Source organism: Zosterops lateralis (genome assembly GCF_965231275.1).
Source record: "Zosterops lateralis genome assembly, chromosome: 11".
In the NCBI taxonomy this organism is placed as follows: domain Eukaryota; kingdom Metazoa; phylum Chordata; class Aves; order Passeriformes; family Zosteropidae; genus Zosterops; species Zosterops lateralis.
Window position 1 is genome coordinate 15,297,085 of NC_139771.1, and position 26,409 is coordinate 15,323,493.

Consider the following 26,409-nt stretch of genomic DNA (forward strand, 5'->3'; position numbering starts at 1 on the left):
ACTTTAAAGTTTGTTTTCCAAGTCATATTTCCATTTGTTTACTAAACTAGGACTGTGATGATTTTTTTTTTCTGTTATCAAGCTCTAGACAGGCATTCTGAGTGTTTGACTTCCACAAATGTCATAGCCTGGGATTAATGATTTATTCCTGGTTCTGCAGACACATTCCTTAACCCAGCGGAGGGCTGTACAGGGTCGAAGAAAACGATTTGATGTGTTATTAGCCGAGCACAAAAGCAAAACCAGGGAAAAGGAACTTCTTCGACATTCGGATCATCATCAGCAGATGCCCCCTCTCAGGGAACCACATCCCTCACCTACTAAAACTTCCCAGGAGCTGCACCAAAATTCTCATGGAGTTACTCTTACAGAATCAAAGCCTTTATTACCTAATAAACCCAAACCTCACCCCCCCAGTCTTCCAAGGTAAGGAAAATCTGCAGATGCAGTGGTATGAAATGAATACTGGCAGCTTGGTGAGGTGGATTTTGAGGGAGCGATGCAGATCTGTTGGACAGGGCAGTGTGTTTGCTCCAGGCCTGGTGCCCCTGTCTGCAATTAGCAATTACCTGCTGAAGGTAACTCCTGGCAAGGAGGGGTTGGTGTTTTGAAGTAGTAAAAGCTGACTTGCAATCAATGGAAGCAGTTGAGCAACTATTGGGCAACACTACTTTTCCAGGGGTATCACCATTCTCTGTCCTTCCCCTTGGCAGGTTACAAGTCTGTGGACAACACCAGGGGTCTGTTAATGTAGATTTTTTTCTCTCAGTAACAGTAAGCACTTAAAGGGTGGAATTTTTAGCTGGGCTTAGTTCAATAACACCTGATTACTGCTTGCCTTGCCCAGGCCTCCAGGCTGTCCAGCCCAGCACAGTGGAAATGCCCCCAGCGAGTCTCCTTCTGTCCATGAGTCCCCACACCCTCCCTTGCCTGCAGCTGAGCCAGCATCTCGGTTATCCAGTGATGAGGGAGAATGTGATGAAAAAGAAGAGCCTGTTGAAAAACTGGATTGTCATTATTCAGGTCATCATCCTCAACCAGCCGCTGTACGTTTTCAAAGTTAACCTCAGTCTCTCTCTGACTCTAATTATGTAAACAAGTTACTTTGGGGTTTTACAGGTGATTTTCTGTGGGGTATGTGATTTTTTCATTTTCTTTTTTTCTTCCTTTTTATTTTTTTTCCCTCCCTATATTTTGAGAAAATTATTTTGTGGCCTAGTAGGCGGTGAAGGTTTAACTAGTTGGAAAATAAACATGCTAATAAAATGTGTTCATAGCTCACTTCCCCAATCCAAAAGAAACCAAAATGCCAGAATACTAAAGATGAAATTGGTAACTGCTCTAAAGGGCTGTGATTTTGGAATAAGGACATGCAAACAGAGTCCTTCTGGTGCAATTTTCTTACTGGACTCCCCCCTCCCACACCCACACACATTTTTTTTATTCAAGTTACCAACATCACATTAAAGGTAGCAGTAATGTATTTTAATATTTAGATTTTGACAAAAATTAGTTTGTATAACTAAAAACAAATTTATTGCCCACCCTGGATGTCAAACTATATCTTTTTTTTACAAAAAACCCAGGCTGATAGCTGGTAGGTCCTCAGAAGTAAATGTTACATAAATATATGTGTGTGTATAACATTTATACATAAACAGACATACTGCTAACCTTTTCTGTTTAATCAGAGGAGTTCAAATTTGACTTCTTCTATTAAGTATGGGAGTATCAGAAGACAAAACTATCTCAATATACCAAGGCCAAAAATTTAGAATAGTTGTTGGGCCATAGATGTAAAAACTCTTATTTATATTTTTTATCCTCTACTTAAACATCTAAAATATTTACAATAAATTGTTATTCAGAGAGTTGTCATTGAAAGAAGAAAACACCAATAAAAATCATGTCTTTTCAGTTTTGCACATTTGGTAGTCAGCAAATTGGAAGAGGTTATTATGTGTTTGACAAGCGGTGGAACCATATTCGATGTGCACTTGACTTCATGTTGGAGAAGCATCTTAATTCACAGATGTGGAAGTGAGTAGAAGTGAAAGACTTCTTATTCTTTCTTGGTGTTTGTAGAAGTACATTGTGATTCTAATTAAAGAAGAGTAATTTTGTGTTCAGACTGAAGATTGATTGTCTGTGCTTTACATTTTTTGCAACAATTAACTGTCAGTTTAATAAAATCTTTCAGAGGCATTAATCAACGCCAAGATACAATCATTTTAAGGCAGCATTATCAGGCTGGGTATCAATCTGAAGAATAGTGCCTATGCAGGGTTTTATCTTTGTTTTTCTGTTTACCCGCAGGAAAATTCCTCCAGCATCCAGTAACACAGCATCAGTCCGTGCCCCGCATCGGACAAACCTGATGCCTGCCTCTCAGCACGGTGTCAGTGCAGCAGGGTTCCTCCTACCCACCACGGTTATGTCATCGCCAGCGTTGGTCTCTCCTTCCTGTGTGTCTCTGAACAACAAATCGGTACCATCCCACGGGACGACGCTGAACGCCAACCCCGCCGCCCTGGGCGCAGTGGATCCTGTCTGCAGTATGCAATCAAGACAAGTGTCTTCTTCCCCTTCAACACCTACAGTGCTTTCCTCTGTACCTTCACCTATGCCCAGCAAACCTCAGAAAATGAAATCCAGCAAATCTTTTAAACCTAAGGAATCTTCTGCTGGCAGTGGCACCTGTAACAGCACCGGCAGCGTCAGTAGCAGCGGCGGCTCAGGAAAGAAGCGTAAAAACAGTTCCGCACTGCTCGCACCTTCTCATTCCACAGAGTCCTTTAGAAAAAACTGTGTGGTTAACTCTGGAAACTCTGGGACCTCCTATCATCCCTCAGTGACAGCTTCGTCCCACAGCGTTGGCCTCAACTGTATGACTAGCAAAGCTAACTCTGTTAGCCTCAAGCATGACCAATCAGGGAGGGGTCCTCCGACCGGGAGCCCTGCAGAATCCATTAAGAGAATGAGTGTGATGATGAACAGCAGCGACTCCACGCTCTCCTTAGGGCCATTTGTTCATCAGTCTAGTGAGCTGACTGTAAATTCACACAGCAGTTTTTCACATTCACATACTTCCCTTGACAAATTAATAGGAAAGAAAAGAAAGTGCTCACCTGGTTCAAGCAGCATCAACAGCAGCAGCAGCAAATCAAACAAAGTTGCCAAATTGACATCGGTGAACAATGTTCATGCAAAACACACTGGTGCAATCCCAGGGACACAAGGACTGATGAACAATTCTCTGTTTCATCAGGTAGGAAATCTTGTCTCAAACTAAGCCAGCATGAAATGCCTCCTGACATGCTTGTGATACTTGTTTTCTTTTAAGTACTGAATAGAGAGCCAGTTCCAGATCCTGCTCAGGTAAAAGGGAGTTCTTCTCTTTGTCCAGTACTCATTTTTAGTGTTCTTATGGGACATTTGTGCAAGACTTTTATAAACATTCTAAATAGAAAAGCTACACTTTAGGAAAAAAACCTAATGGACATTTCAAATTCCTTAGATGCTGTTGCCTGTGAATTGCTTTCAGATAAAATTAATTTCTCTTTTTTTTAAACCATAATTTTAAAAGTGAATCCTGCCAGCCTGCTGTGGAACTGAGCTGTGTGCCACAGCCTGACTCCTTGTTCCTGTGTCAGGAAAAAGCATTCTACAAAGTGGAACATAATGATGCTGATAACAGAACTGTGATACTGTGATAAAATAAGCCTGTTATCCTAAGGTGTCATTGACTAACTTCTTAGTAATAATGAGATTAAATATAATAAATCAGATAAACATTTTTAGTTGGTAAGGCAAACAGATATGCTATAAAGGAAGCAGATCTCATGAGTATGTAGGATCCCATTTAGAAAATTAGCTTGGGGTTTTGATTATTTTTTAAACAAATCTCACTGGAAAAGTAGTGCATTCATTATTGAAAATCCAAGAAACTTTCTTTTCTCTGCTGGTAAAAACTGAAATCTCTGTAGCTGGAGAGCCAGGAGATCAGTAAGAACTTTTTAAGAGTGGTTTCTTAATTTTCAGTTTCAGCCACAGAGGAAGATTTTCACCTTTGTGTGTATACTTAACCAAAAAACCCCCCTTCAGATGGCTGAATTTAATTTTGGGCTTACCTAATAATTACTATTTCAACTATGTAATATTAGTAAAAGAGAAATACAATTTGAGTGAACTAAGAAGGAAAGGATGCTTGAAACCATTATAGCTTTGAAGAGGTTTACTTGAGGATTTTCAAGTCTCAGAGAGGCTAACCTTGTGTTATCAAGGTTTCTTTGTGCCTGAGGTTTTCCCCCAGATATGTCCTTGTTAGCCACAAAATCTGTTTGTTTCCAGTGCCTCTGGCTCATTAATGATTCTCTCTTTTCTCACCCCAAGCCGAAGGCCCGTCCCTGACCGCTGAAGGCACCAGGTGAGAAACAAACTGGACAGTTTTCACTACAAGCAAAACCTCCATCTGGATTTCTGGACTCCAAGATGCCTTGAGTTTTCCCAACTTCCCATGGTCCTCAGGTGTGGAAATCTACTGGACTGTCACTTAAACAAGGAATTTCCCTGAAGCCATGTCTGTAGCAGTGAATATACTAGAAATGGACACTGGATGAAGTTCAGCCACATAATTGCTCTTATCAGTGTTAACAGTGGTCTGGACTGTTTGCTACAAATCTGTGAGATTTTCCTTACAGGAGTACATCATCTTGCCACTATTTGACATAGTTTGGCTGGGCAAACGAATGTTTTCTGGGGGGAAATAAACATTACTGTGGACTTATTTTTATACTGATGGTGTCTTTTGTAGGTGATAGCTAAACCAGACAGACACCCTCAATGGAGAGGACCCCGCAACAAGGGGAAAAATGTGTGAGGCACAATGGAAAGAAGCCCTCAAGAAGGGAATATGGCTTTAGTGTTTTTATAGCAATGTTCCTTTAATGGAATATAAAAAAATAGCACAATTCAAAAAAATAGTCTGTTTTGCCCAGCCTTTTGCAGGTAATTTGGGATAAGAAGCTATCAGGAGTTTAAAACAAAACAAACCCAACAAAAACCAGAAAAACTTGTTTGAGGCCACTGCTCAGAAAACAAGTATAAAAATGCCGTATTTGTGTGATACAAAACCTATTTTCTATTCTTTTGAATGAGATTTTATTGTGGAAGAAAAGTTAATTTTCTTCTTTAAAAATTCCAAAAATATCAAACAGACAAAGGCAAATAACCTCTAAAACTCTATGCCCAAAGAACGTATTTATTGACCTATACTGTATACCACAGGCCTTTGTTCTTTTTTTAAAAAGTAACTGTATTGGTGAAATTAGGCTGGATTTGTCTTCCTCTTCCAGCTGATAAAATTAGCCCTTTTAAAACCGAGTTTTTAAAATATTTAAATATTTTTTAACAACCATAAAAGTCAGTTTCTTTCTGCCTTGTTTGTGTAACAGAATTGTCGATGTGTGATGCCTTCTACCACTCAGTAAGATTTCTTTTTTTTTTTTTTTTTTTTTTTTTTTTTGGAGTCAAAATTCTGGTATAAATGCCAATTTGACAGCAGAGTCCACTGTGCAGCACTGGTTTGTGCATCACAGTCACCCCAGGCCCACCTAGGCTTTATAAGCCTGGTGGGCTTTACTGTTTTGTATAATCCAGCCAATTTTTATGAAGTATTTTGTCTTGCTTCAAAACACCTCAAAAATCAATTCCGCCAAAGGGCTCATTGTATTATGGTTTGACTCATCTGGATGTTTTTTGTTAAGTTTTTAAACATCAGGTAAAGGCTCAAAACTGACTAAACTTTTATTAAGGGGGCAAAGCAAAGGAAGATGAAATCCTAACGAAGAAGATTTTTATTTTCTGCCTTAAAGGGGCATCAGCTATTGCTGAGAAGAGACAATCTGAGCCTGTCCAACTGTTCACGTAGCCCAGCCTTCTCCCCATTCTGGTGGCAAGTAGTAAGTACATCAGGGAATCCAAAGCCACTCTGAGTAGCAGTTGCTTAGTTGTTTACCTAACGATGCTTTCAGTTTCTCCTGAACTTCCTATGAAATCATTGTTATACAGCAAAACAACAAGAAGCCTCTATGCAGACACTTTAGCTTTGAATTGATACAAAAGATCACACTGAGAAAGCAATGTACTAGAGACTCTTATTATGCAAACTTAAAAAAAAAAAAAAAAAGTAGACAACTTTTCAGGAACAAAAGGATTCGTATTTAATAGGATGCCCTGTTGAAAGGATTGTTAGAACTGCGATTGGTTTAACGCAAAAGGAACCAAAGCGAAATGCCACAAAAAGAAATCCAAGTGTATTAAATCCTGCACGTTTGGAGAGAAATCCATGTTCTGATGAAGTCCCTGGGGCAGAGCTTCCACTTCAGGATAGCATCAGTCACAAGTGCAATTTGACTCTTGGTAGAAACAAAGGTAAAAGGAAACAAAAATTCAGCAAGATTGGATGCTGACGAGTTTGTGATTGAACTGTCCTCTGGTTTTTAAGGTTCTGTTGATTTGAAAGCAAAATGGCAAATTTGTGCTCCTTCAGTAGCAAGCAGACGTGTACAAAGTGAATTCCTGATGGCTGCTCCTCCAGAGCCACCTGCGCCATGTGGGCTTGAGCCACTGGAGCAAAGAGTCCCAGCAGAAATTCTGCCTGCCCTAGACCTGCTCTAAATATTATGTTTTAGATCTTGGTTATAAGCAGAACATTGTTCCTGAAGCTTTTATTGTCATATAGTTCTTACTGTAAATAATTAAGGAAGCTTAAAATTAATTTTCCTTGCAAAATTGAATTTGCAGTGGCTGGGTTGTTTCTAGACAGATTTTGGTATTAATTTAAGAGATACAGTTTTTATAGTCTTTCCAACTTCTCGTTATGACTCCTGCAGTTTTCTTAACCTAAAAAATTGCTGCAATGATGAACAAAGAATTATACAAGAAAAAAAACATACTTTTGTATCTTTATTTTGGAATTTCTTGTTCTATTATAAATATTGAAGTATCCCTATTTCAGAAGACATATTTTGTTAATTGATTGTACATATTTAAATATGTATTTTTGCACAGGTCTTTTTTTCTTATATCCAGTTTTGGTACAATTGAGATCATCTAGTATTTATTTATTAATTAATTAAAAAGAAAAAAAAAAAAAAAAAAGGCAAATACCTTTTTATAATTTGAAGTGGTTCACTGCCAAGCCAATAGTTAACATGCCTACTTTTGCAATGTAAGGGATGCCTCTGTTTTGTGAAAAGCCGTGTCCCTTTTCCCTGTCTTGGGAGTGGGTGGATCCAGGCCGAGCTCGGCCCGGGGAACCCGGAGCCCACGTGGTTGATGTGGCATTTGCTTATGAGTTGCCTGAACTCCCAGCAGATCCATTTAGTTCTGTGACACACTGCTTCTCTTCTCTTCTCCTCTCTTCTCTTCTTCTCTCGGTGTTGGTGTGCGTGTGTGTGCGTGCGCATCCGTCTGGGTCTCATGTGGTTTCAAACTAACGGAAAAACTGAAAGTGCCTGATATTACTAGTTTTAAGCTTGGACTGTTTAGACAGCTTCTCCTTAAAAGACTTGAATGTTCAGTTGAAATTCTGGAGCTTGCTTTTTCCACCTATATATAATATATGTGTGTGTGTGTGTGTGTGTGTGTATACCCATACACACATGCATATATCTATATTTCTGAAATTATTGAGATGGGTTGACAAAAGAAAAGCAAATTATGCTGGTAGCTTTTGTAAAATCTTTTAATTTGAATACCTTATGTTGGAACAATCCCATTGATAACTCATATTTAGTATAAAGCCAAGGGTTTGAAATATAGTTTTTAACCAGCAGTTTATTTAACTGTCTCATTTTGGGGAGGGGGGGGGAGCAATATTCATTAATCAAATAATTTAGAAAATGTTCAAAATTGTTGGTATTCTAAAACAAAGATAAAACCCCAAGTAAGTACCTCTTAAAACCATGAAAAAAATAAAGATGTGATTTCCAAATGACATTTCTAAGGTAGTTGTCTTCCTGTAAGAGTTCTCTTGCCAAGGAATCTCTCGTCTTTTACTCATTCTGTCCTGGAGGAGGGAATTGGGCTTAGAAAGATTCTTAAATGTTTCACTGTTCAGCAGAAAATAATCATTTTTACCTTTTGTGCGAGATATTTTATGTTTTAAAGATAATTTTGAAATGAGCACTACATAATGTCAATGTGAATGTAGGCCTTGGAAGCATCTTGCTCGGTGTTGAGCCTGGTTCTAAAAGCAATCTCCTGTGTAAAATGTGTGAATAGTTTGATAATTTGTATACATAATCAAGAGCATCTGATCAGCTGAACTCTGTGTTGGCTGCTGTATAGTACATGAACAAATGTCATGGGATAGAAAAATTACTTTGGATATTTAAAAGAAAAATAAATATATAGTCTATTTGTTTTGTAACAAGTTTCTGTAAATAAAATAATTTATACTATTTATAAGAAAAAGTTGTGCTTTGCTTCATGAAAAATATTAGTTTGTTGAACAAACATGTTACTAAACAAGGCAATAAAATTAGGACTTTTCAATAAATGAGGTTGGTTGCATGGAATATATTATATGTTTCTGCTTCATTATAAAATCCTTCGCTATTAAAGGAAAACATTATCTGTATTGGTGCCTATGTGAACTAATTTCAGAGAATTGGATGTGGTCAAATTCTGCCATTGTCTCTTGGCATCACGAGTCAGCCCGGTAGGTTTGGAGCTTTCCATCCTACAGGGGGTTGGTACCTGGGTTTGAGCAGTGCCTGTGTCACCTCTGCAGCATTTTCCTCTGCAAAGGATGTTCTGTTACTTGAGATTCACATTTTATATTATTTTCTAGTCAGAATAATGAGCAGCAGCCTTTACAGCCCCAGATGTGGTTATGCTGAGTTGTGTTTCCTGTTGTTTTTTTTTTTTTCCTCCCAAAAAAGTGTCTTCTGTGTTTTCACAGTTTGAAGATCCAGTGTGTGAATTCAGCAGGTTAAACACTCCTGTGGAACTTTTCTCTGTACAAGACTCAGGACTCATGGGTGTGTCATGGGTGATTTCAAAGCTGTTCTTAAAACCAGTAAAAACTCCAGTTAGTGGGGCAGGACTCCAGAGTGACATCTGTGGCCAAACTTCCTTTATTCTGTCTCTATTTTGTTTTGGTTTGGGTGTTTTTCCCTCTTACAACAAGTTTTTCTTAATGTTTGGAATAAATGCTTCGAGATATAAACAGGCTTCAGACAACAGGCAAGTTCTCCTTTGTCTTTTTATAATAAGCACCTCTAGTAGTTCTAAGTTTACTTTTTGCCTTACTGAGTAATTTCTTTTTTTGTCTTGCCTTCTTGCAAATCCTTTTCCTTCCTAGCAGCAGTTTCTCCCAGCTGTGCCATCTTGCCTGAGCTGCTGGTGCTGCAGGTGTTTGTGCAGAGCTGCAGGAGTGACCACAGCCCGGAGCGCGTGGGAGTCGGGTGTTTGCAGCCCAGCAGAGCTCAGGGCTTGGCATCGTGTTCAGGCAGGTTCCTGACTCTGAGAGCTTCAACACTGAAGGAGTAACTCTGCATTTTACTGCGTTTAATACAGGGTTCAGTGTCCTCTAAAACTGGCAAGGTTAGGAGAGGAAAAAAGGTGCATTCACCCTGTGTAACCCTGAGCTCTCAGAGCTCTGTGGAGCTGGGGCATCCTCCCTCTCCCCTTCCTTTGCTGCCTTTGGTGCAGTGCAGTGCCAGGGAGCCCTGACCCTGGGGCAGAGCAGAGCTGCTCCTTGGGTTCTCTTCTGGTGACTCTGTTCACTAAAGGAGTTCGTGATGAAAAATGGCTCTGATGATGTGCTGAAGTGGAACACAGTAAGCCCAGATTTCCCTGAACTGGGTGGAAAACAATTTCCCTCTCATCAGTGACTGTCTTGTAGGAAAATACTCCAGTTTATATTTGGGACAGTTACTTGGTGATGTAGGAGGCTGCCAATGCATGCAATGAAACCACAGGCTCAGAGGTTCCCTGTGTCCAGGCTTTGTGTACTTGTGCATCCTGTCAGTGCCCTTTGCATTTAGTATCAAAGCTGGGGAAATGTGCCCCGGGAGCCCGAAGTCGTTTGGCTTTCCCCTGGTGGAGCAGTGTTGGGCTCAAAGGCTACACAACCTGACTTTGGCAGAAAAGCTGCCCCTGGTTCTGCCAGAGCAGCCCCGGGTGAGGGGTGGGGAGCTGGCCGGGTGCCCTCGGGCTCTCTGGAGGCCGGAGCGCCGCTCCGTGGGCGCTTTCCTTACACCGACTACCCAAACAACCCGGAGGAGGGCTTGCCCTCTCTATTTAAATGCAAATTCCTGTTGGTTCATTATTATCACGTTCTGCTGCAACAAATAATCAAACACATGTGGCTTGTAGGATCCACCATGGGACTTTTTATTTTGACTGCCTGCTGTTTTCAGTGCTTTGGCTCGGAGCTGTGTTAGCTGCTGGATTTGTTCCTAACAAGCAGCATGGGAGCTTTGTCATGGAAAAGTGGCATATGCTTGGGTTTTTTCTGACCCAACAAACTTTGAAAACCTTTAGGGAACTTGTTCAAACTAAAGTGGATTGAAACTTTATTGCCAAGGAAGAAAAACACCCCGAGAAGTGCAGTAAAAAAAGCTTTGTCCAAGCCCATGAGAAATAGCTGGTGTTGATATTTGTGCCCAAATTGATACAAAAGTTTTCTTCAGCATCAGCAGGGACTGTGTTGCTGCTTGGGTTTGGTGGTCTCTGGCAGTGCTGGAAGTTTTTTATCCTCCATTTTGCAGTTCAGGTCCCTTCACCTGAGTCCTTTCCTGTCCATGACAAGTGACTTTTTCCTAGAGCCAGTGTCTTGTCCCTTGCCTGCAAGGCTGGGCCTTGAGCTCTGGAGTGTTCAGCAAGAGAAGCACCAGAGGTGTTGGCAGGTGAGCCACAAACTGCACAGAGGCTTGCACAGGAACATTTCAACTGCTTTGTAGCAGAGCTCTGCTAACAAACCCTAAACCACCCCATCTCCTGCCCTTCCCACCATTACTGCAGGGAATGAATTGCAGAGAGAAGTTCAAGCTGTGGCTTGAAATCTCTGTCTGGTTCTAGCTACCTTGTAGCGAGGGTGAAGTCAGCCTTGCAAAGCGAAATTGGAGAATGGCATTAGCTCAAGGAACTGCCCAAGCTTAAGTTACAAGAGAGAATGTACAACTTTGGCATGTGGGCTATAAATCCATGGAAAGGTGTCAGAAGGGAGGCATGAAGGCCTCCGTCTGGAGGGCTGCTCACAATCAGAGTTAAATAAAGGGAAATCATGAGATCAAATAAACAGAATATAAAACTAACATGATCATGGGACAGTAAAAATCAACTTGAAATTACTTCAGGAAGTAGAAATTTTAATGCTTCTGATTTGGCATGGAGATGGAAAAAAGCAGTTAAAAACAATAGAATAGACAAAATTATGCCCTCAATCAGCTCAAGGCCTGACCACCCTGGACCCCTCAGCATTCCTACTCTTTGGAAAACCTGTGTATCAGATTGCTTTTTGTCTTTTTTCAGGAGAACGGTGTGAACAGCTGCACTGGCTAAACCGTGTGCCTCCAGCTGGGGGCTTCAGGAGGTGCTGCCTTTCACCTTTCCCAGAACTTTATCCTGTCACTATTTGGCATGGCTGAGAGGCTGAACTGCTGCACAAAGCCTTAAAACCTTCAGCTAAAATTGCTGAACTTTCCTGCCAGGCCTTGGCACAAAAATCTTCGTCCAGAAGATCTCCAGGCTCTCCCTGCATCCCCTTTTGCAGGATGTAGGCTGAGATCAGGAAATGTGAAGGCAAGTTGTGATCTTTAAAGGGGAGTCTTTGCTGTAGTAGGATTGTGCACTTCTATTTGAAACATTCTTTTTCACCCACCTGTGCAGAGAACACCAAATTCTGAAATGCTTGGCCCTCACAGGATGATAGCCACGGTTAGGATAAAATGGTTGATAGCTCTGCAAGTATCTTAGAACACTAAAACTCTTTAGCAATGCTTTTTTTTTTTTCTACACAGAGGAGGGATTTACATTTTTTTTCTGCTGCTCTTACCTACATTAAGACAGCAGCAAGATTTCTCTGGAAAACATGAAGTCCCTGTTAGCCTCATTTTTCTTGAGTAGGTTTCTAGTCTCTTTACAGTTAAAAAATACGTGGTAGTTCATAGGCTGAATGGAAAATTTGATGTAGTTAATTAAGGCCAGTTCATGTATAAATATGCTGGAAAGGAAAATTTATTTGTGCAACAAACAGAAATTCCTCAAGTCAATGAAGACAGGCAGACAGTATGGTTTTCTGATAGGCTTCACACCTGCAACCTATGGAAGGTGGAGAAGATGTTCCCAAAAGTCAGACTGATTAAAGCCCTCCTAGTTAGCTCTACTTATCTGGCATGGAACAGATGTAGAAAATAGAGAGATTATTTCAAGCCTGAGAAGTCTGAATATTGGGTTTTATCAATTAAAACTTCATAGGAAAGGGTATGTGTGTGAACACACAAAACAGAGACTCATAGCTGACTACATGGTAAACTAAAGTTCATGTTTATTACTCTGCCTATTCTGAAGAAAGATCAGAATTTTCTTCTAATTAGTACTGCCTGAAATGTAAATCCTTAAACTCTGGTTAAATAACTGCTTCTTGGAGAGGGAACCAACCAAAAGAGCTTCCAATAAGTAGTAAAAAAACCCCAAAATCATGAGGTTGTATTTTGGGTTTCAGAAAAGTTCATCAGAGGATGGTAATGGCCCCTCAGCACCAAGAGGTCCAACAGGCAGCAGCAATTCCAGGACAGGAGACCCTCTGTGATCTTGCCATGGGAGGGATGGGCAGGGGAAATTCCGAGCTGTGCTGTCTGTGGCACAGCAGCTTCCAAATGCTAGGATTGCTCTTTGGGTACACCTGCCTGCTGGGGCTCCTTCCAGCACTGAAGTTGTACACAGGCTGTAAATGTTCCAAATGCAGTGGCATCAAAAGCTCACAGAACTCACTCACAGGCCTTCTTTGGGAGGAGGGAAAAAACCCCTCAAGGCAGGCCAGCAGGGTAAACAGCTGCTGCTGGAGGCTCTGCCAGGCCAGAAGCCATGTGTCATCAGCATGGCAGCAGCCAAGTGAGACACTCATTCCTCAGCAGCTGTGCAGAGAGGAACTGCAACCCCTGCAGGACCTGATCAGCTCTGTCTGACTGCACTAGTCCCTTCATTGACATCTGCAAATCTAACTCAGGCAATAATTACAAATCTAATGCTTTGCTCACATGCTGACTTCCTTTTCAACAGTTTGCAAAAAAAAAAATAAAAGTTTAGAGAGAAGCTACTTCTGTAACAGTTGTTCCCAAAGTTTTAGTCCTGCAGTTCCTGTGGTTATACTATTGCTTCACCCCAATCACTTGCATCCTTATTCCTTCTCCCTGAAGCTGTAATCCCTTCATTGCAAGACTCTGTCCTGTCTGGACAGTGTGCACTCTTCACTAAAATGTTTGGCCACTTTACTATTATGCAATTGATTGTTTTCACGTCTGATTCCAATATGAAAGTCTTAAAACAGCAAGCATAAAATGGCCATGAGTTCTCTGTGTTCACAGGTTGTGAGGCTGCTTTGCAGTTCAATATGGAACACTGGATACACACGCAAGGAAAGGAACAAAGTCTGTTACAAGAGATCACCAACAGTATCATACATTTAATAAATGAACTGGATTCCATCCACCAGAACAGAACAGTGTGTACATAATGAAGTGGAAAGTAAAAACACTACCTTTCTTGCTAGTTATTTTTTTCCCTACAGTATACCAAGTTATGCAATATATTTATAGGTTACTTCCAAAATGTTTTAAACATCTAAATTTTGCATTCCCTTGTGTTAAAAAAATTACATATTAATTACTCGGGAAAGTTTCTGAATTCTGTTTAGCAGCAAATCTCCTTTCTTGATGGTTTCTTGGTACTGCCAATTCTTGCTGTCAGGCCTAGGAATCATGAGGGAAAAGACCACGGGGTTAGAACTAAAAATATAATTTATACCAAAGCATTAAACATTTTTGTAGTAAATGTTATCAAAATATATAGAATTCTACTAGTCTGTTAAAAGCAACCTCTAGAAATTGTTACATACCTGTTAGTTTCTACAATCTCGTTTACTTTGTCTATTTTGCAGTGCAATCGCCCAGCTGCAATAAATCTTGAAAGCTCCCTAAATAAAGAAAAACAGTTGGTTAACTCCTCTTTCAGCAGGTACTTGTAGCCCTAAGAGCACTGAAACTGCTGTTACACCAGGCTGTATTTCTGAACCAACAGCCCATGGATCTTCATAGGATACCTTATGTATCCTCATCTTATTAAAGATTGGACATTGCACCCAGAAATAATCATTTTAGTGACCTGAACAGAAAACCTCTTAGTTCTTCCTTCTCAGGTCAAGTGTTGTACTTGAGTTAGTGAAACTTATCACTGAGCTTTGTATCAACTACTCTGCAAATCCAAAGGCAGCAGTAATGCAGTGTGGCTATTTGGCATTTATCCTGAGATAAATATCTTCATGCCAGTCAATTAATTAGAAAAGCATCTCAATAATATTTAATTCTTTAAATTATTTTAAAATTTTTATTATTATTGTTTTGTTTAATCAACTGGTGGTCTACAGCACTGATGGTAGAAGAAAATATTCCTGTGCTCAACAGTAAGATATGTTACAACTCATAATAGAAGGTGTAAGAATTAGTATGACTTATAAAAAATTACTTTTGAATTGAATGGTATTTGGTTTCTCTTGAAAAACTTATTAATTTTTGAGTATTTCAAGCAGTTTTGTATTTCTGTACATTTTCTATGATAGAAAATTTAAAATCTCTGAAACAAGAATAACTCTTGTGAAGGCATTTGAAATAACGTGCTTCAGGTACACAGAATAAAAGTCAGTTTCTCACCAATTAGTTACCATGACCAAAATCTGTTAGTTTTATTCTAGAAAAGAATTTCAAATTGGGACTGCAGGGTACGTTTAGTTAAAAACATCAGATCCTGTCCATATAACAGAAACCAAGCAAAATGAGAGAGGGAGACTGGCAGAGTACAAAAAATGTGCAGATACCCAAAGTTGGAACAGCTCAGCTTTTGCATAGCTGTGAGCTAAGCTAGCTAAAATCTAAAGTTTCATAGCACATGGAGGTCAATAAATACAGCAACATAAAGAACAAAGTTATTAATAAAATCCCAGCTTCTCACTCTCTTCCACAGAAACGTAACTTGGCATATTTAGAATACAGGCGAACAAAGATTTTTACTCGTAAGGAGACCATCATAAATGTTAAAAGGTATAAAGGGAATGTTAAAAGGTATAAAGGGAGATCTCTAGGGACTGAAGAAGCCAAAGAACTTACTGATCTATGAACTCTACACTGACTCCAAAGGCCTCTGCCATGTACCCCAGGGTCAGGGAGCGGTAGGACTCGAGGAGCTGGCTGTAGGCGTGGATCCGCATCTCCCGCACGTAGTATCGGTAGTGAGGGGCAAACAGCCAGTCCTTCTTCATCTCTTGTTCTACAACAGCTGAAAAGGAAAAAAAAGGAAGCAAAATTTTAAAAAAAGAAGTCAGTAATTTCTAAGAAATGTCAAACATCAGTTATGTAAATAAAACATATGATACCAGTTACTATGTCATAGGCATGACCATAACTACATTGTATTCTTGCACTCCTCACGATGTGAAAGGGATTCTGCACTAAAGAGAAGTAAATTAATGTGATCTGTAACAGTTCTGGAACCAGCAGCAGAAAGAATATGCAAACAATGTTGTGGCAGAGCTAATGGGCACCTGTGATCAGCACAGCATCCTTCTTTCAAGGGGGGAGAGGAACCACCCTACTGAAGGCAAGAGCTGGATCTGCTGCCCCCAGGCAGTTTGTTTCCCTGAGCTGGGAAACAAACAGAACTGATATGTAACTTCTTGAAGAAACATTGTTACCCACACCTGTATAAGGATTTTTTTTTTCTGCTCCTAGCTCTTAAATTAGTTTCAAGGATTTCAGGGCAGTCAAGTGATTTTTTTTTCCCTGACAGCATCGGTTCTTGGCTTGGGATGAGGCCAGCAATAGGAAGATTGCAGCCCTTTAACTCAGTCTCATCACACCTAGTCTTTCACAAAATCAAGGGGTTTTCCTAGTTTTTTCTAAATATCTCATTTTCTTGTATTCTAAACCTCACAGAAGAAAAACAAGCAGTCTGAGAACTGGCAAGAATGAGGGTTTTCTGAAAAGCTCTTCTTTGGTGTCACTCTTTTACACAGAAAGATTTCAAATCTTTCCTGATCTGGCTCTTCAGGTAAGATGGTGTTTCACAGCCATTTTCAAAGTGCTTTTTCACCTAATCATTATGTGACCTTTCACAAAGCTCATTGGATGAGAAATTTGTCTTTCTTTGTTTGAAAAATCAAAGCAGAACATTTTAGGTCACTGTTAAAAAAATCTCTCCAATTTCTTTTTTTCTGCACACAGCTCTATTTCTAGACTGCAGCTACTCCACAAAAGTTGTGTATGATCTGAAACAAACAACTGGAACACCTGAAACAGTGGCTGTGACTGTGATTTTGTGGCTGTTCCTGTGTTTGTGTCCCCCAGAACAGTGTTGTGGGACAGAACCAGTCTTACCTAGGGACTGGAAAAAGGCCGCGTAACGACATTCATACAGAGAGAAGAGGTACTGCCGGACAGCTGGCAAACTGTGCAGGGCCTCCAGGATCTCTGCTCCTTTAATCACCTAAAAGCAAACACACAAATTTAACCACCATCCCCTTCAGTCCCCAGATGGACAGGCTAAGGAAAGGCTCTGCCAGTTTGCACCACTGTTCCCACGTGCTGTCCTCACCTTCTCCCTCAGGTCAGGCCTGTCCAGGGCAATCATGCTGACATAGACAGTGTATGTGACAAAGGTTTTGTAATCCATCAGTTCATAGGATGTAAACGTGGAAACTGTATCAAGGAAAAGCTCTGCTGCTTGTTTAAAATCTCGGATGGCTACACAGTAGAGGCCCTGGTACACCTTGAGACGGTTTCTTCTGTCCCAGTCTCCTCCTTCTTCTATTAGACTTAAAATAGAACCAAGAAGATTTACTTATGTAGTAAGTACACAAAATATGTACAAATAAGTACAAATCAACCAATACCATGAGATTAATGAAAGAATAACTTGGTTTATGTTACAGCTTGTTGAAACAGCCCAGGCTTTGTACACCTGCTGGAGTAGAAAAGTGGCTTCCTTGGGACAGGAGAGGCCAGAGGCTTTTACACAGTGCAAGTTTCAGCTGAAAGGAAAAGTTACAACCTCTTCAGCTGTGACAACAGTCTCTGTGGATGTGCAGGTAAATATTACTGTCAACCTGGACTGTGGCAACAGATTTCCACTGCCTTTGCTGCTAAAGTCAAAGCTGTCCAACCAACAGCATAGAAAAAAATTCACAAGTTGACACTTTTTAAGGATCAGCACAAAACTGGTGTGGCTGTAAGAAGGGCAGGGATGAGACAAAACTGCTGAGAAGGCAACACAAAATATCCCTGCCCAAGGAACAAGGGAAGTGGGAACCTTCTGTGCCTTGGTGTCTCATGGCAGCAGCAGAGAGATTGGAACCACAGCTTTCTACAGGAACTGCTGAAGTTCAAAACGTTGGGAGCACAGAGACACTGAAGCCACCAGTGGGAACATGGGAGGACAGTAGCACCAAAACACACCAAGCTGCTCTTGCTTCTAGAGGAAAAGCTCCCTCTTTACAGAGCCAGCTGGGTGCCACTGGAGCAGCTGGACTGAGCTGGCAGAGGCACAGTCCACTCACACCCGAACTGGGAGCTGGGCTGCAAATACAAATTGAGCCAGCTGCTAGCAAACAGCTACCACAAAATCTTCACCTTTCTCTTCCCCCTCATTAAAAAAAAAACAAAAAACAAAAAAAACCCACAAACAGGAGTAGGAAATGCTCTGAAACAAAGTAACACCCACCCATCACTCTGATTCTCTCTCACAACCACTCCCAGTCATTTCTGGACAGAAAGGTATTTATCTTCCATCTCTTTTGTCACAGCTTGTTTCAAAAGTGCTTTAGTGCACTCAGACAACCCAAGCAGTACCTTTTTGCCTTCTCAATGTTCCGTGTGATGAGGTCATTGTCCATGTAAAACAAGCCAATCCTCAGCAGGTAGAACACGATATCCAGGCGATGTCCCAGGGCCACGGTTTTGTCGTAGGTCTTGCGGAAAGCAGTCAGAGCTCCCTCCTGGAAAAATAGAGTTTGTAAGAATGTTAAAGGCACCCAGAACAGTCACAAAATACCTGTTCTGAGAACATGTGTTGTCTCCCACTGATAGCTGTGACTTCCACATTGTGCATTCTGAATAATCTTAACGTATCCAAGTCCAAATCAAGTTAGAAAAGCTGTTCCTCGTGTATCTTTTAAAGCTAAAGATTACAGAAATCTACTCCGTAATGTGAAATTCAGCTGCATGATCTAAAGAGCTTGAAAAAGTCTAAAGGCGCAAGTAAAGTGAAGAATGGTATCTACAAACTTTTCCCCTTGTCAAGAAAAAGGTTTTTCTCTTTCAAGAACTCTTTTTTTTCCTACATAATTTCTATTTCAGTAAGACCCTCCCCTCTCTGCCAGACATGTGTGAGCTGTGCCCTATATAAAATGCTCTGCAAGTCCCCCAGCACTCTCTGGGACCTGCCCAGCTAACAGGGTTCCCATTCAGTATGTTTTATGAGTCCATAAAGCCTCTGCTGCCACCAACCTTGTCCCCAATCCTGCACAGGTACTCAGCCTTGGCCATCATTGCATCCCGGATTTCACTCTCCCCCAGGATCTTTTCTGCATCCTCTAATTCGTTGTCAAGACGTTTCAGCTCCTCCTCGTTGGCTTTCTTCATTTTGTTCAGCAGATCCGTGTCCATCTGCCACTCCAGAGACTTGCACAGGGCTTCATAGTAGGGAGCCATGTCTGAAAGAGAAGCAGGAAGGGCTCTGCTGTTCATTGCTGCAACAGTGAGAGTGTGTTTGTTCCTAAAAGGACAACGTGACTGTCAGCCCAGAGATGTCCCTCCTATGACCAGGCACCTGCTGAATCCAGACACAGCAGAGCCACTGTTCCTGCAGGCCTTGCCCCTCGTGCCTCCCTCCACTGATCCTTTTTCACCACTGCTCTTTACACTGCTCCCATCTGCACTTTCCCTGCCTTGCCCTGGGGTGGCCTCACCTCGAGTTCTCGGGGCAATTTTGGGCACTACAATACCAGAAGGACATTAAGCTGTTAAAGGGCATCCAAAGGAAGGACAGGAAGATGATGAAGAGTCTGAAGGGGATGTACAAGGAGCAGCTGAGGTCACTTGGTGTGTTCAGCCTCGGGAAGAGACTGAGGGGAGACCTCAAAACTGTCAAAGCTTCCTCATGAGACAAAGTGGAGAGTTGGGTGCTGATTTCTGTTCTCTGAAAATCAGTGACAGGACCTGAGTAAACAGCACGGAGCTGTGCCAGGGGAGGTTTTGGCTGGATATCAGGAGAAGATTCCTCCCCCAGAGGGTGGTCGGGCATGAACAGGCTCCCAAGGCAGAGAACACTTGGAAACTGCTCTGAGGCAGAGTGCTATTGTCGGGAGTGTCCCGTGCAGGACTTTGATGATCCCTGTGGGTCCCTTCCAGCTCAGGATGTTCCGGGATTCCCTTTATCCCACTGTGAGCACACAGCCCGTTGTGCTCAGCTCACAGCTCTCACAGCCCCAGCACGGTGTGAGAGCGGTCGGAGCTGGGGACAGGGACAGCACGGGCACCTCCAGCCCTGGCCCTGCCCCGCCGCTCTGGGGCTGTCCGTGCCCCGGGGGCGGCAGAGCGATGCCGAACCGAGGGGAGACGTGCACACAACCCCTGCCCGGGGATCCACGACCACAGTCGGTCACAGGGCTGCTCCAGGGACACACGGTCAGAGCCGGGACGGGCGAACAGACAGACAGATCCCCCCCAGACACACACACACACACACACACACACACACACACACACACACACATACACACACACACACAGCCTCCCCCGGGCCCCACTCACTGTGCAGCCGCACCGCCGCCATCAGCTCGTCGCGCGCGGCGGGGTCGGGCGCGCGGGGACGCAGGCTGAGCAGGAAGCGGAGCTGGGCGATGCGGAGGTCGGGGTTCTTGGGCAGCCCCTCCTCCTCCAGGTTCTCCAGGGGCATGGTGGCGGCGGGACGGGGCCGCGGGGCCGGGGCTCGGCGGGACGGGCGGCGCTGGGCAGCGGGAGGGCGGCGCGGCGCAGTGACTCAGCCGCGACGGGCGGAAGTGCCCCCACGCTTCCGCCGCGCGGCGCCCCCTGGCGGCGGGGAGGACCCCGGCGGGCGGCGCGGGGATAGGGCGGCCCCTGGCGGCGGGAGCGCGCGGGGAGCGGCGGAGGCGCATGCGCAGAGGGAGAGGGCGCCGCGGGGCGGTGGAACGGGCCCGGCCACAGACACGGCAGCGGGGGGACACAAACACAGAAACAGCCACAAAATCACAGCCACAGCCACAGGTTGACCAGGGACAGTGTTTGCTCCGTCCCTGAAAATGTCCAAAGCCAGGTTGGAAGGGGCTCTTGGTATTCCTTCCCATGGGAGGGAGTTGGAACTGGGTGATCTTCACAATCCTCTTCCCTCCAAAACCATTCTATGATTCTGTGATCCCAGAGCACATGGCACAGGCTTGTGTTCAGACGGTTCTGGAATATTTCTAGTGAGGGAGACTCCGCAGCCTCTCTGCCCAGTCTGTTCCTGTGCGTGATCACTACATGGGGAAGTTTTTCCTCATCTTCAAGTGTAACTCGCTGGGCATCACTTTGTGTCCCCTGTCACCTGTCCTCGTGCTTTGGCACCACTGGGCAGAGCCTGGTTCATCCTCCTGCCACCCTCCCTGACAGACATCGATGTCCCCTCTCAGTTGTTTATTCTCAAGGCTGGACAAGCCTAGGAAGGGCCTGTCTGGTGTTTGAGCACAGAGGAAGGACACAGACCTAGAAGGGTCACAGGAAAAAGTGTGTTTGTAGCTTTTGTAGTTTCAGAAAGGAGCTTGAATGTGTTACACCAGAGCTTGTAGCTCAAAACAAGCAGACGGCAAATAAAGGGGTCTCTAAATGGCCCTGGTTTCAGTTGTATTTCATCCAGGATGGTGGGGAAGCCATACCTGACTCTGGCCTGTGTTCATCTACTTCTCATTTTGCTTTTCTTGACGTTTCTCCATCTCTTTATTAACTATCTTTGATTTTGTCTTTCCTGACCTCACACAACAAACACTGCCAGTGCTGGAGCATGTTCCCTGCCGTGGGAATGTCAAGTGGAGATGGTGGCAGAAGGCCTGGGTGGTCCCCACGTGTCACCTCACCCCACTGGCCCTGGTCCTGCCCCACTCTCCCTCCTCCCCAGGGCTGCCCACAAATTCTCTGTGCCAGATGTTACAGATGGGGCATCGCCTCCATAACCGTGTGTGTGGAGTCCTTGAGGTTCACCCCCAGTTGATACCTGCAGTCAAACCCTTTTTTTATCCTTACAATTCTATCAGCCACTGTATTCCCTTGGAAGTTGGCAATAAGATAAAAACATAGTTGGTGCTTTTGGAGTGGAAGACAGCTGGGTGGTTCAGCAGGCACAGGGTGCTTGGCTCCTGCAAAGAGCACTTTTGGGTGCCCAGGGCTATCCTGTGGGATGCAGGATCCCATCCAACCTCCTGGACCACGCTTGCTGTACAGCTGAGCTCCTCCAGACACATTTTGATGTTATTTGTTGAAATACAACACTTTTGGCCAGTGCCTCTCTTTTGGAGTTGTGCTTTGCATCTGGGTGATGGGAGAAACAGTTCCCCTGTCTGTTTTGGCACTGTGTATTCCCAAGATTGGCTTCTGTATATTGGGCATGAATTATTTAGGAGGTTGCTGGAAGGAACAGTTGCCTGCTGTGTTTTTGATAAGTGCTAGCATTTTTTACATTGATTCTGACTTTCCCCCCCTTAATTTATTGGCTTGGAGTTACAGTATTTTAGCACATAAAATAAAGGAGAAACTGTGTTTTAAGTTGGACTGTTCCTTTGTTTCTTTAGGAGCAGTAATTTTTTCCTTTGTCTCCTGTTTCTCTTTTTGAGCCGCAATCACTTTTGTATCGATTGCGCAAGAAGCAATGGCTTTGGTGCTTTGAGGGGAGCAGCACACAGATTTTTTGCAGCAGTGTTTATGTTATTTGCCTGTTGATCTTTGCATTTGCTCAGGGGCCTATTAATTAGGGTTTTTTTAATGACACACACTTTTAGTCATCTCACATATTGAGGTTTGGTGGGGTTTTTTTTGCATCTTGTCCCCAGCTCTATTCCTTAGGCAGTGTGCTCTGGAGCTAAGGAATGCTGTTTATTCTTTGCATGCCTTGTTTGGGAAGAAAATGATGGTTGGGTTTTTTTCTGCTAAGTAAGGCTGATGTTCCAAGTGCTCAGGCATTGCACACACGGGTGGATGTTGCTTGTTTGAGTGGCTGAGCTGGGATTAGCTCACAAAAATTGAAGACAAAAAAAATTGAACCAGTTCCAACACACAGTTATTGCAGACAGTCCCTCCAGCGACGGGTGGAAGGTGGAAAGTATGTGCAGCTCCCTTGTAAGCAGATAACCTGGCTGTCACCATAGCTCTTTTCCTAATCCCTAATAAAGATTGGTTTGCAGCCACAGCTGGAGGTCTGCCTTCTTCCAAAATTCACATCATTCATAACCATTATAGTTCTGGCCATTCTCACTGTCCATAGAAACACCCACACCCTGTCAGCCTCGCTGGGTTTGGTATCCTCGGCTCATTGTGGCAGTAAAAGCCACAGATTCATTATGTACTGTGGGAGAAAAATTTCTTCATTCTCCCATTTCTGGATTTGCTGCTTTTTAATTTGCTACAAAATAAGCTGCTAGGTGTGAGAAGAGTAAAGGAACTGAGTTTTAATTTTCCTGGGTTCAGTTATTACTGAAATGTTGTGTTTTGTTTTGTAACCATATGAAACACTTTTTAATTACCCCACACAGCATTTATTGCCTGTAAATATTTGCCCATATTTTCATATTTATGTGTATTTCAGCAGTAACAGGGAGAAAAAGAGCTGGGTACACACCTGTGACATTCACTATTAAATGTGAAAAAAAACAACTCAGGGAGAATAGTTGTATCTTAAATATTTATATGATGAAATAAGGCCTTGTGGTGGCCATAATTTAATGTGGTCTTACAGCATTCAAATGGATCCATTTTTTTTTTTTTTTAATTTTTATTTCAGAAAGGTTTTCAAATGATTGTTTCCTTCCTTACAAGGTGCATCAGGGCAGTGAGGAGCCTTGTGATGGCCCCTTGTATCTCTTTCTTGAAGAGTTACAGTATGGATGTGCTACATGTGCATGCCCTGGTGATGCTCACACACATCAAGAGGTTTTTTTACTCCTTGCAGTTTCCTGGGTTGGACACATCTTGTGTGGCCACTGCCCCAGACAGTGATCATGGGCATCCCAAGTCATGCCACCCTCCTCGTTATCATTTTTGTAGCTCTGGGAGGCCACAAACAGGGCTCAAAGTGCAACTACAGATTTCCAGATCTCCTCCTTCCCCAGCAGCAGCTTTTAGTTACTAAATGCTGCCCAGAGCAAGGTGGCTTTCTGTATCTCTGTGTGATGTTGCTCCTGCTCGTGTCCTGGCTCTTGGAGCCGTGCCCAAGCCACCCCGATGTCCAGCAGGACAGCCAGACACAGCATGTCCAGCTGGGGCTGAGCTGCCACAAGGTGCCAGTGTTTCAGAGCAGTAACTGCACGGTGTCTCTGCCTTCTGAGTGCTTTGCTGGGCTGTTTTCCCCCCTCAGGGTGCCAAGAGAAGCCCTGCTATTGCTGAATGCTGACTGAAATCTTTGGGGACTGCCAGCCTTCTGCAGGGGCACAGACCACCCAAAACCTGCTGTGTCCCTTCCCCAGCCTGGTTTGCAGACCCCTGTGTCCAGCCAGGCACCACTTTGCTGCCGGCAGGGATGTGTAACATACCTGTTATAGCAGCATCAGGAGTCGAGTATTTTGCTTGCCAGAGCCATCAAGGGAGCCAGGGATTGTGTCTGTCACTGATCCCTCTGCTTGTCCACCCCTGCTGAGTGCAGGGGCTCCTCTCTCCCAGCCTACAAAGGAAAAAGCTCCCATCACTCAGGGTATGTGGCACTTTCCAGCAGCAGGTCACAGAGCACTCCCCTTTCCTCTCCAAGAAGGTCCTGCAGCTTTACCTGGCTCTCCCAGGCTTTAGAGACAGGGACCACCCTGGCACTGTGAGCATCCTCTGCCAACAGATCAGGATCTGCAGCAGGACCTGGGACTGCACCCAAGTGCTGCTGAGTGACTTTAAATCCCATTGCAGAAGGCATGAAGGGCCCTGGGAGCTGTTCGACCTGTCCATGCTGTAACAAAAAGCTCTTTGTGCACAGCCACCATGCTGTGAGCTGCAGGCTCACCTCAGCAATACCAATTATGCTTTCATACCTTGCTGTCATCCTCAGGCATCTTCAAGGCCAGTGCATTTGTTTCATTTGCAGGGGTGGTTTAACTGAACTTGGGAAAAGATGGTACTTAAATCACATCTGGCTTCATTCTTTGCCCTTCAGTCGTGGAAGTGTTGACAGCAATACTCACAGTGGCACTGTGTAAGCATACAAGTGCTAGGCATTGATTTCTTCTGAATAAGCTCCTAGAAATTGCCTGTTTTCCTAGGTAATTATTGTTGGCATAGGTATGACTGTTGTCTCAGGAAGTCTGGCTCTCAGAAACTACAGTCTGTGTCAGCAAGGAGTGAAAAACACAGGGTCGAGCCCTCTGCTAGTGCAGCTCCACGGGCTGGCTGGTGTTAAACAAGCCCTGGCACCAGTGTAAGAACAGCTAGAAAATGCCCTTGGAGTGGGATTTCTGCATCTCTTGACCTCCCTGATATTCTTTTGTCATCCTTTCCATGTTACTAATTGCATCTGATCAGCCAAGTATTTTTTTCACAGCAATTAGTGTCTTTTCTTCCCTTGCATATTTTCAAATCAGTAAATCCTTGTTTTGAGGGCAACATTTTACACAGTGCCCAAATTAAGTCTTTTGCAGCATTAGAGTCAGGGTGTTCCAACCAACAGACATGTTGGGGGAGTTTATTACCCTGGGAAGAGAGGGCTCCTTAGAGATCTGAAAAGCTATTAATGTGTAATGGCCATGAGAAATCAAACTGACAGGTAGGGGCAGTGGAGGAGCCTCTTCCTTTGCTCCACACCTCTGGCAGCCCTGGGTGCAGGGAAGGGTGGTGGCATACTGCTGCCTGAGGCTGGATATATTTAACACTATTGCCTCAGGAAATCTCGGGGGAGAAGCTCTTTCTGAACAGGTGAGAACCCAGTGGATTTGGTGCCATGAGGACATGCAGCAAGTGGCAGCTCCTGGGTGAAATGGCTGTAATGGGGAGGGGGAGAGAGCACTGCTGGTGCAGGGAAGTGAAATCTTGCTCAGTATCTGTCCCATCATCAAACCAAGAGACACTGAAATGACATTTATGGACATGTGTAAATATACACACACAAATGTGTTTTGCTTGAACCTTTTGTCTCAGATCCTGTGTTGCAGCTTGCCTGTTACAGTGCAGAAAGGAGGGTCCATGGGAGATGGTTGCCTGCGAGTCTGAAATCAAAGTGAGGTCTGTTTGTTGTGTCTTGTCTCCTAAGTATGGATTTAGTTTCAGAAAACAGATACTCTAGCCCAACCCACTGATGTATTTGTTTCATACACAGCAATAGCACCCAGTGTTTCCCATGATAAATGGTGTCAATATCATCACAGGCTGGTGCCCATATGGAGCACAAATATTGATACCTCCTCCAGACTGATGTGACAGTTTTAGGGGGGGTGCCATGCACAAGGTAAGGTGTGCTGCTGTTTAAGGTATCCTACTGCATGTAGAAATCCACAAATCTGCATTAATTTGGTGGCTCCAGTTATGTGTCAGTGTCTGCCTTTGTTTTTTAGGTAATTTGTGCTGTACACTTTCATCCCATGATTGCTTTTATTGTATATGGATCCTTCTGTTGGGCATTTCTCTGTTGACTATGATTACTACCACATCAACTGAAAATGCTCCTGTACTGTATAATTAACTTTATCTGCTTTGCTACAATGCCTCTCACTGGTAATTACACACACTTCAGCTCTTTCACTACATTTCTAAGACTTTAAGAAGTGCTGATTACTCTTGCCCAACCTCTGTCCAAACTGGAGGGGTTTTACATGCCTAAAATGATATCTTTTTCCTTGCAGCAGCCCTGGCATAATCTGAATATTGATTGTAGTACATATAATGTGATCTTTAA

The 26,409-nt window shown here is 43.3% G+C and overlaps 2 protein-coding genes across 3 annotated transcripts in view; one reads left to right on the plus strand and one right to left on the minus strand.

Moving 5' to 3' along the window:
• ATXN7 (ataxin 7) overlaps window positions 1-6,247 on the plus strand; it is an 84,550-nt gene extending 78,303 nt beyond the window's left edge. For both annotated transcript variants that reach the window (XM_083869613.1, XM_083869614.1), the window contains 5 exons: window positions 161-426; window positions 848-1,046; window positions 1,919-2,040; window positions 2,317-3,268; window positions 4,393-6,247. In XM_083869613.1, coding sequence (XP_083725739.1) covers window positions 161-426; window positions 848-1,046; window positions 1,919-2,040; window positions 2,317-3,268; window positions 4,393-4,410 — 1,557 coding nt within the window. In that variant the 3' untranslated portion in view covers window positions 4,411-6,247. The remainder of the gene's footprint in view (window positions 1-160; window positions 427-847; window positions 1,047-1,918; window positions 2,041-2,316; window positions 3,269-4,392) is intronic.
• A 7,429-nt stretch (window positions 6,248-13,676) lies between these two features.
• Window positions 13,677-20,288, minus strand: PSMD6 (proteasome 26S subunit, non-ATPase 6). The gene is made up of 8 exons (XM_083869668.1): window positions 20,091-20,288; window positions 18,786-18,991; window positions 18,129-18,274; window positions 16,876-17,095; window positions 16,659-16,767; window positions 15,393-15,561; window positions 14,129-14,206; window positions 13,677-13,982 (listed from the first exon to the last, which is right to left on the minus strand). Exons 1-8 carry the CDS (start codon window positions 20,233-20,235, stop codon window positions 13,886-13,888), a joined length of 1,170 nt encoding a protein of 389 aa, XP_083725794.1. The 5' UTR covers window positions 20,236-20,288; the 3' UTR covers window positions 13,677-13,885.
• Window positions 20,289-26,409: the final 6,121 nt, after the last annotated feature.

Excerpts from the sequence above, each read along its gene's own strand:
- PSMD6 (XM_083869668.1), bottom strand. The coding sequence starts at position 20,235 with ATGCCCCTGGAGAACCTGGAGGAGGAGGGGCTGCCCAAGAACCCCGAC. Across the intron at positions 15,562-16,658 it reads GGCCTTTTTCCAGTCCCTAG|CTGTTGTAGAACAAGAGATG; the intron begins GTAAGACTGGTT and ends TTTCCTTTTCAG. Across the intron at positions 13,983-14,128 it reads GAGATTGTAGAAACTAACAG|GCCTGACAGCAAGAATTGGC; the intron begins GTATGTAACAAT and ends CATGATTCCTAG.